Raw genomic sequence first — 9,935 nt, forward strand, 5'->3', positions numbered from 1 at the left:
AACCGATTAATAACACAATAAATCTTAATAATAAATTATTTCAAAATAAGTAAATAAGAAGTTAATAATGTCGAAAACTGTAAGATAGTGAAAACGACTTGCAAATCATACCTTTAAAATTTTATTTTCCTGTCTAAGAATTTGGAAAAGGATTTTTTTCCTTTGCAGACCATAGCATATAGATATGCATATATTTTTACCTTTTCTTTCCTAATTATATTTATTGCAAAGGAAATTAAAACTTCGCGGAAAAACCTTACCTTGTTCCGCTTTAACTTGCATGTAATTTATTACCTGTAATTTAAATTGTAAAATTAATTATTTCGACAGGGGATTTAATATTTTACAAGCGGTAAAACGCATCAGCAACAGATGCTGCCTTAATGGCGGCTTCACAATTTGAAGAGCAGTTGATATGATGTTCGTGAAGAATTTTTATAATTAGCTGAAACCTGCATTCAATACAATACCACGTAAAAAACTAACTAATTCGGCAACCATTGTACGCTATCCTACGAATCTCACTAATATTATAAATGCGAAAGTTTAGATGGACGGATGTTTGTTAGAGTTTGTAGCCTAAACGACAAAACGGATCTCGATTAAATTTGGCATAGATGTAGAGAACAGTCTGGATAAACACATAAGCTACTTGCTTTTTATTTTTTTTATTCCACGCGGACGGAGTCGCAGGCGAAAGATAGTAAACTAATAACATGTACAAAATTATGAGTCAAATTAACAATTTTAGCGAAAATTCATTTAAAAATATATCAATTTTACTTAAATAAATCATTATTAATTTAATATTAAATCAGATAAATATATTACCAGGAGTCTTTAGATCCCGTTTTCAAAGAAGTCATAAATCGAATGAATCAAATTGTTTTATTCAGTCATTCATCATTCACTTACTACGACCAAATTCGTGAAGATTAAAAAGAAATCAAGAAAATACGTTCTTTAAAATTGTCAAACTTTTGAAGATTGATTTGTTTTAATTATCGCAAAAATATTTGCGTATCATCAAAATTCCTTAAAAATATACTAATGTTATAAAGAGGAATGATTTGTATTTTTGTATGTATTGAAATAACTGAAAAACTACTGGGTCGATTTCAAAAATTATTTCACAATTAAAAAGCTACGTGATAACGTACTGATAAGTGAGTAATAGAGGCTATACATATATTTATTATTTTTAATTACACGCGGACAATGTCATGAGCAACTGCTAGTTAGTAATAAATGAACAGTAGCAGATATGTTTTAAATGTAATAACACTATCCCTTGATTGGATTTTGGTTGTCTATTGAAGTGTTCTCTTTACATCTTCTTTGTTAATGATGTTTCTACAACAACCATTGTGGACATATATCGTCATATTTTAACAAGTACTCAGATTAATACTAAAAACCTTAAATAGTAGACTATTTTCGACTTTACTAACTACATTAGTTAGATTCGAATCCACTCTACATGTCGAATAGGGGACAAAAGCACAATAAAATTTTGAGATATTTTTCATATAACTTTTGAATTCATTTACATTTCGCATCTGCTTAGGGAATGAGGTTTGAGGAAAATGCATTTTTATATAAAGGCAGAATGTATGTAGAATTGAGAAAAAAAATGTCAAACTAATGTTAACCCGTAAATAAGTCTCAGATATTCGTGAGATCATCAGATAGCGGAGTCGTATCAAGATGTTGTATGTAATTTATTTACAGTTTAAAAGATAAATGTAAGAATTTTTCAACCTAATTGCATCATTAAAGAGAAGAGTTTATTCATTTCAATAAATACACAAAAGGCTTATAAGATTTATCACGGAAACCTCTTAACGTATAATTGTCAATTCTGTTTGCGATTTTTAAATTTAGAACATAGCCGAAATTCATAACCGAAATAAAAAGAAACAAACCGAAAACCATAATCAATAGTCGCTTGTATTAACACATATTGTCTTTGTTTCTCTTTAAGGGAGTGAGAAAGAGGTTTAATAGTGGAAACACACGATCTTATCCTAGTGGAAGTCTTACGATCTAAAGTATTAGCAATAATATTCAATGAAGAAGTCAAAGAGAGATATCAAAAATAATGCTGATCTTCCATTCATCTCTATTCATCATATCTGAATCCACTCCCTTCTTAAGTATACTAGTGTATAAAAATACTAGCTTTCACCCGCGACTCCGTCCGTGTGGAATTAATAAAAACAAAGCCAAGTATCCTATGTGTTCTTCCAGACTACCCTCTACATCTATGCCAAATTTCATCGAGATTCGTTCTGTAGTTTAGACTACAAATTCTAATAAACATCCATCCATCTAAACTTTCGCATTTATAATATTAGTAAGATATAAAACTAAAAAACTAATGACATTTTTAGAAATGACGAAATAAAACTCTTAGGCATCTCATTGAAATCACACGGTAATAACACAGTGTACTTTGAGTTTGTTTATTCACAAATAAGGGCTTCCTTACCGTTGAGTCAATAATAAGAAAACACGGTTCCTCAAATCAGCGCAACGTCGTTACGAATTTGACGTACCGTTAATACAAATTGCATCATAAATTAAGGAATAAAATGCGTGATATACGCAAATAAATCGATCTGATTGTTAATTGATTGTAGCCCTTAAGATTTTAAATTTAGAAAGTACAAAGTCAAATTCAAGGCAGGAAAAATTTAATTTTTCTTCATATTAAATATACTAGCTGTTCCCATGCGGCTTTTTAATAAATTTTATTTTATTGTTTACATTTGTCAAATTATCAATAGCAAATGTCAAACTGACATGACAGGACAAACCTTGGCAATCTTGTTTTCTTAATGTTGGCAGCAACTTATGGTCTCTTTCCCACATTAGGGATTTTATCCAAAATATTTACCCCCTAAGTTTATTGGCGTGAAAATATATAGCCTAAAACGTAACATAAGTATAGGGCTTTTCTTAAAAAAAGAAATATTCAATAATATGATGTAATTGCTGACATCTTAGGCAACAAAGAAGTGTGTGTTAACGCTTTATGATTATAGTATAGATTAACTATAGTACATGCAACTCATATTAAGTCATCTACTGAAATAAAATGCCTTGACGTTAAATTCGATAAGCGCCTTATCCTTATGATTCATCAGTTATAAATGAATTTATTTCAAAATGCATTAACCATTTTCTTAAAAGGGCAAATATAACGTAATTTATAACTTGACCAGAAATTAAAAACCATCCCTAAAAATACAGAAAATGTAGAACTAATTTCGTTGCATACTAAAGGTGCTATAATTAAAAAGACGACTGAAACGCTACTAGGATAAGTTATCTATTTTCCTGTGTCGGTTATACCATCTTTTCTTTTTCTTCCAATTATATCAATCTTGGTTTATATTATTAATCATGTCTTTACACCGGAATTTAAAAGAAAAACGAAGAAATTTTGTAATAATAGGCATCTGGAATCTGACTATTGAATAAGCCTATGGAACTTTAGTAATCTATTCCATCAAAGAGAAAAAAGATTTCGATCTGCTAATATCCTTCATAAATATCTTCAACAAAAAGTTGTAAAACGTCGATAAAATTTAACCACATAAAAAAGGTGATCGACCCATCAATGTTCATACAATCGAACAATAAAAACATTCGTAGATAACGGAATAATTTATTGAATAACAGTTATTCTATACAAATAATAACCGTTTACATCTTACGCCTAATTGGCTGGCAGTTAATTCTTTTAATTTAATCTAAAGACAATACGCCGAATCTATTTGCATACCGTTTTGTTTGATATCACGACTCTAAAACAAACGAAAGCTTAGCAAAAATAAAACACGACTTTTCTTCCCATTCGCATAGTAAGCTGTTAACATTTTTTTGCTGCAAAATTGAAGTTCCTTGGCACTAACTTAAGATATCGTAAATTGGAATACGATAATTTTAAGTAAGAGCAAATGCTTTGCCATGTTTTATTTAGCTTCGTTACAGTATCAGAAATATAAAAGGTTTTAGTTGATTAATGGTTCACCATTGACCGTAACCTTCAAAATGCCCCATCGATGACCGAAAACATTATATTTAAACATATGTAATACATATATGACATACTAGCTGTTGTCCGTGACTTCGTTCGCGCAATATTAAGATAAAAAGTAGCCTATAATATGCCCGTCTATGTAAGCTACCTTTCAATGAAATTCCGGTCGAAATTAGCCCAGCCCAGTTTCGGAGATTACCCGAAACAAACGCGGCTTGCGGACAAACAGAAAAAAGATTGCAATTTTCGTTATCAGCAACACAAATACATTTTCCCGAAATCTGGATTCTTCTTTTGATATTACAAACAGACACTCAATTTTTATTACATGTATAGATGTATATTTATATGTGTATGTGTTCATACGGCAACTAACTAAAGATGTTTAACGATTTTTCTCCTTTTAGATTATACGGAGAAATAAGAATTATGCAAGACGGGAAGAAGAAGTAGATTTGAATGAGGAGAACGCATTGGAAGAGGAAAAATCATCTTTCTGTGCTTCCTCTCCTCCATCAATTAAAGGTAGCCAACGCATCTTTAATTGCGGATGTCTATAGGTAGCGGTCGTGTCTCCATTTTGACAAATTCAGATTGTCCCCTGCTCATTTGCAATAGATAAAAGTATTTTATAACTTATAACTAATAGAAAAGTTGTGTAAACATAGTTTATTTTAAAAAGTAACCAGTTACAAACAGCAAAACTACGTCCTTAACGACTATTTTAGGAGGCAGCCGCACGACTTCTGTCGTTGTCATTTGGTCTAGCAAACCCAACCGCGACAGTGGAAATAAGAATCCATAGGAAATTTCTTATGCCCGCTAAATAAATTGTATCTTCGATGACATACGTTATTCACCATGTCCTTACGGTAGTCTCAATTCGCATTTAGCAACAAGTTTAAAAATATATTGAATGAATTTGGGAACACGTCTCCTCAGTTATTGATGTCTTCAGCTCTGATATGAAACCTCGTTTTATTCTCGGAATGCGAATCCACTTAGGGCGGAGATAAACACAAAATTAAATTATGTGCCTCATTTATTGTGATTTGTTCAATGACACATGATTACAATACAATTCTGAAAACTTTAAAGTGGATTTGATATTAATTTCAGAAATATTTAATAGACTGAAGCATTCATTAAAAAGTTACATCAGAAATTTTAATTAATCGTAACATTTTTTGTCATCTGTCAATCGTAACAATTGTCAAAATTTGGGGCATTTTTACTTGCAAAGTATTTATAAATAGTTACTTAATGAAAACACTGAAATATTTGTATGAAATTTGTATTAACCATAACCTCGCTAAATCCAAAAGTAGACAATCGCCTACAACATTTAGCGCACTATTCGTAGAATCTATATGTGGTTGAGTTTAACTAAAAATCTCTGTTCGAAAACCTAATTTAAAAAAACAACAGCGCAATTCATTTGTCATCAAAACTAAGCTGTGACTAAGAGGATCTCAAATTTGTATAACTCCCGTATTTGTTAATATTATAAGCTGAGATAACGCAGACCCGAAGGTCCGGATGAGTTCACTTCGATATATTTGTTGCGCTTTTTTTATTAAAATGGACAAGGGGACGTCATTAACCGCTGCCAATACCAATACTTCACACATCGTATTAGAACGGCTATTGTTGGCAACATTGACGAAATACTAAAACTGTTCAACCCGTCCTGATCCTTCCCCTCCAGCCGATGTTCAGGTTTTTTTAACACCGTTACAAAAGGAAAAACCTGTCGGTTGATTCATACCTCCGTCACAGATATCGACAGAATACGCATTTATTAATATAACTGACATATTGTAACCATTGTTATAAAAATGTAAGAAGAACGCATGCCATTTATACACTTTTATGCTACGCTTGAATTAGAAATTTATTAATTAATATTAAAATGTTTGGAGAAATGGAATCTTAAAGATTATAATTGTTATTGTGAAGTAGCCGAAGAAATGCCATTACATTTAGTAGGATATCTTTCACTACTTCTGTTTCCGGTACTCTCTTTTAATTCGAAAAATTCAGAAAATCATTTAACCTCTTTCAGAATCAATTATTACTTTAAAAACTGTAATTAATATTTCGAACAAAACTTTGTTAATTGATTTATAAAATTAACACGGAATTTAAAAAAAAATGACAAAACTATGGTTAATTATGTAGGTATGCTAATTAATTTAGCATCTAGTTGTCCACTACTGGACATAAGCCTCGCCCACGAAAGCAACAAAGAACGGACCCGCCCTTACCTACTAATCTAACCTTGACCAGACAAACAAAACAATGTTTATGTAAATTATTAATGATAGACATCTGCTTAGAAATCTAACGGTGGAATTTCACTGCCGCAACACATAAAAACATGTTACTATAAATTTTTCAACAGTTGTTTTAGATGTTGAGGTATAGATAACCTGTGGTTTTGTTTACATAAAATCAAGTCATTTATTGTAAATAATAGGTTAAGGGAATGATTAATTGACCCTTAGTCATCTCTGAAATCAATACTTATTCAAAGTATTTACCCCCTTAAAACACAAACTAACAACAAATCTTAAAAAATCATCAACACGTTTTATAACAAGTTAGTTTAATAAAAATAACAAAGTTCAAATAAGATATTTTTCTTCATTGGCTTGTCTTAGAAAGAGTCACCTTAAGTCCATTTAATAATAATTATGTGGCATCGAAAAGCGAGGTCATTGTGTTGGGCGGCACATACGCAAAATGCATGGCGTCCTCGACGCAGGATACTTCCTATAAAATGTGGAGCGACCCCTTGTGGCCACAGTATCGAGCTGACCACGGCCACAGAAGGACACGAATATGAAATTGGTGAGTCCTTGGATTCTTAGAGATATTCTTAAGAAACAATAAAATTCGTGGTTTATTTTAAAAAATTAAATTGCGTAGTTAATATTGGACATAATTTACATGTATTAAAATTTGTTTTTGCTTACCATGTTAGAAATTACTGAGATAGATAAAATATTCGATCCCTTTTAAATAAAATAAATTAATTTTAACTTAAAGTTTCTGACCATTAATCATATTAAAGTTTTAACTTTACGATTTTTGTTACTATAAGTGTTAAAATTAATAATGGAACCTTATTTCGCAGGTCTTTATAACCGCTGCCTTTTTGGCGCTGACTCTTGCTTCTGAAGAACCAGAAGCAAATTTCGAGGATCAAGATGTATCAGCGACCGAAGAACTAATAAAATACGATCAAGTAGCCGCACAGTCTGGAGTAAGAAATAACTTCGCTCAGTACTACGCACCTACGGCCGCACCTCCACCTTACGTACCTCCCAGCCAGACACCTCAAAGGCCATGGAACCCTTCCCCTAGTAACTATATTCCTTCACAGAGCACCCCATCACAATCCTTTGGTAACTACGTACCCTCAAGTACCCCAACAAGTAACTATGTACCATCCCAAAGTACAGTAAACATACCAACAAGTAGCAACTACGTCCCTCCCTCACAAAGCTACTATCCAGTCCAAAATGATCCACCACAAAACAACTGGAATCAACAACAGGGCAACTACGGCCGGCCCCAAAATAACTACGTGTCACCGCAAAATTCTTGGAATAATAACAATTGGCAAAACAACAATTGGAACCAACAGCAACCACAACAACCACAAAAACCTCAGCAACCACAACCAGTGCCCACCACAACCACAACAACTTCGACACCGACTGTAGCTGTGATTAAAAACGAACAATCCTACGGAGAAAACGGCAGCTACAAATACGAGTGAGTTTATCTGATTTCTTTTGTCTCTATTTTGCTTAAAACCAATTTAAGAAAAATCAGTTTTTTAAATTATTTTAGCCGTATTTTATAAGTAATATATTTTTGACTTATCCATGTTCCTATAACTGCAAACCCAACTTATAGCTTATCAACAAAATTAATATTGTTCTATCAATCGAAAATATACAGTATTGTAGATATAATGCATACACAATGTATTCTATTAATTCAGTCAACAAAAAAACATGAGCTATCTCCGAATTTTAAGCATAATGTGGGAAATAAAAGACGGCTAACGGTCAATATTCGATCGGTTTCGCGTAAACGACTTCCAATCCGGTTATCATAGCAATTTAACTGTACCATAAAATTCTTGAAAAACAACGAAACTTTATTTAGCACGCATGCGGTATATTTATAACACATTTTAAAATAGAGACTAATAAATTAAAATAATTGATTTTAAATTGAAAGTGTTAATCTTGTCTTCAAAATTAACTTTATAGGGAACTGATAAACAATTATTGCTATGAAAAAGATCTCAATTGGCATAAAAGTATGGATTCACTAATAAATTTCGTACATCTTCTTGTCAACTATCTACGCGGATCTAATTTACATTGAATGTTATTGCAAATCAACTAAAAATCACGTTACAATTCAGATACGAGATCGCTGACGGCACACACGTCGGCGAAGAGGGATACTTCACAAACCCTAAGGCCACCGATGAGAGTATCGTGAAGAAGGGATGGTACTCCTTCACTGATAACAACGGCAAGGTCTACACTGTCACGTATTGGGCTGACGAAAGCGGCTACCATGCGACCGGAGACCATCTGCCAACTCCACCTCCAGTTCATCCAGCGATCCAAGCGTAAGTACCAAATAAAATGTATATAAAAATCTCTGTGTTTAGAACTCGAAAGACTTGGACGGACACTCGATGTTTGGATTCGAATTTATTAGATTTGTGATAAGAGGCTAACCCACGCGAGCACTGTCAGTTTTTGTGTTTGAAATAAATATAGAAACATCGATAGCAATGACCGTTGTAAAGCATTTTATATAATTTAAAGTTATTGTTTTTTATTTAGTAAAGAATAATTTTAAAGAATATCTGATCTTGAGAGACTTTTACTGTTTTATATTCGTAAGAAGTATAATTGAACAATATTTTCACAGGGCTCTCGAACAGAACGCGAAAGAAGAGGCAGCTAAAGCTGAAGCAGAAAAGAATAAACAACAAACTCAGACGGTGAATCCCCCACAAACATACCCGCAACAGGAACAAAATCCCCAACAAGTGTACTATCCACCACAGACACAGAAACCGGTTTACTACCCACAACAGACTCAGAAACCGGTGCAACCAACACAGCAGCCCGCGGTTTACCCTCAACAAACACAGCAAACTTACTACCCACAGCAACAACAACAGCAAACCTACTATCCACAACAGAACCAACAAACATATTACCCGCAACAAACCCAGCCTCAACAGAATTATCATCATCAACCGAGCTACGGCAAATAATCTGCGATATTAGAAACGTAAATTATACGGCGACGATAAATAATTGGTATTGCAAACACGTACCACATAAGTTTAACATAAATTATTAATATTTCAATATGAATGAAAGGATTTAAAATAATCAAATCAGCAATCCTGTGCACGATATTTATTGTGCTCTCGATTACTATTTGATATTCATTTGTAATATTATTTTCGTTGCCATAAACGTGTGTGATTTACTATTTTTAAGTTAATTAAATATATTGTAAATTATAAACTATTTTATTTATATCCCTAAATACGCTTCAAAATAAAACTAGATAGCTAGATTGTCTCGAAAATAAACATTATTTTTAATTTAGTCAAATCTTAAATATTTGATTAAAGTGATAGAATTTATTTTGTAATTAACTTTACAGTTTATCTAACTATCTATTCCAAAAAAGTGTTAACAACTTCAGAGACAATGCATCCGACATTCGTATATTACAAGAATCAATCTTCATAGCAGCTTGTGGTGAAACCCCTGTCTTCACATGTGTGTGCTAGGTGCACTGCGAGTGTGTATTTTACCGCATATACCTA

The 9,935-nt window shown here is 32.5% G+C and overlaps 1 protein-coding gene across 1 annotated transcript; it reads left to right on the forward strand.

Moving 5' to 3' along the window:
- The first annotated feature begins 6,790 nt into the window (after positions 1-6,790).
- On the forward strand, positions 6,791-9,623 carry LOC106104857 (putative cyclin-dependent serine/threonine-protein kinase DDB_G0272797/DDB_G0274007). The gene is made up of 4 exons (XM_013285042.1): positions 6,791-6,901; positions 7,188-7,831; positions 8,496-8,708; positions 9,017-9,623. Exons 1-4 carry the CDS (start codon positions 6,893-6,895, stop codon positions 9,366-9,368), a joined length of 1,218 nt encoding a protein of 405 aa, XP_013140496.1. The 5' UTR covers positions 6,791-6,892; the 3' UTR covers positions 9,369-9,623.
- The last annotated feature ends 312 nt before the right edge of the window (positions 9,624-9,935 follow it).

The sequence above is a fragment of the Papilio polytes genome, unplaced genomic scaffold (assembly GCF_000836215.1).
Source record: "Papilio polytes unplaced genomic scaffold, Ppol_1.0 DF823399.1, whole genome shotgun sequence".
Lineage (NCBI taxonomy): Eukaryota > Metazoa > Arthropoda > Insecta > Lepidoptera > Papilionidae > Papilio > Papilio polytes.

What these genes read in the sequence shown, in the direction of transcription:
- LOC106104857 (XM_013285042.1), top strand. An exon ending in AACGGCAGCTACAAATACGA is followed by an intron (nt 7,832 to 8,495) that starts GTGAGTTTATCT and finishes GTTACAATTCAG; the next exon opens with ATACGAGATCGCTGACGGCA. An exon ending in GTTCATCCAGCGATCCAAGC is followed by an intron (nt 8,709 to 9,016) that starts GTAAGTACCAAA and finishes ATATTTTCACAG; the next exon opens with GGCTCTCGAACAGAACGCGA.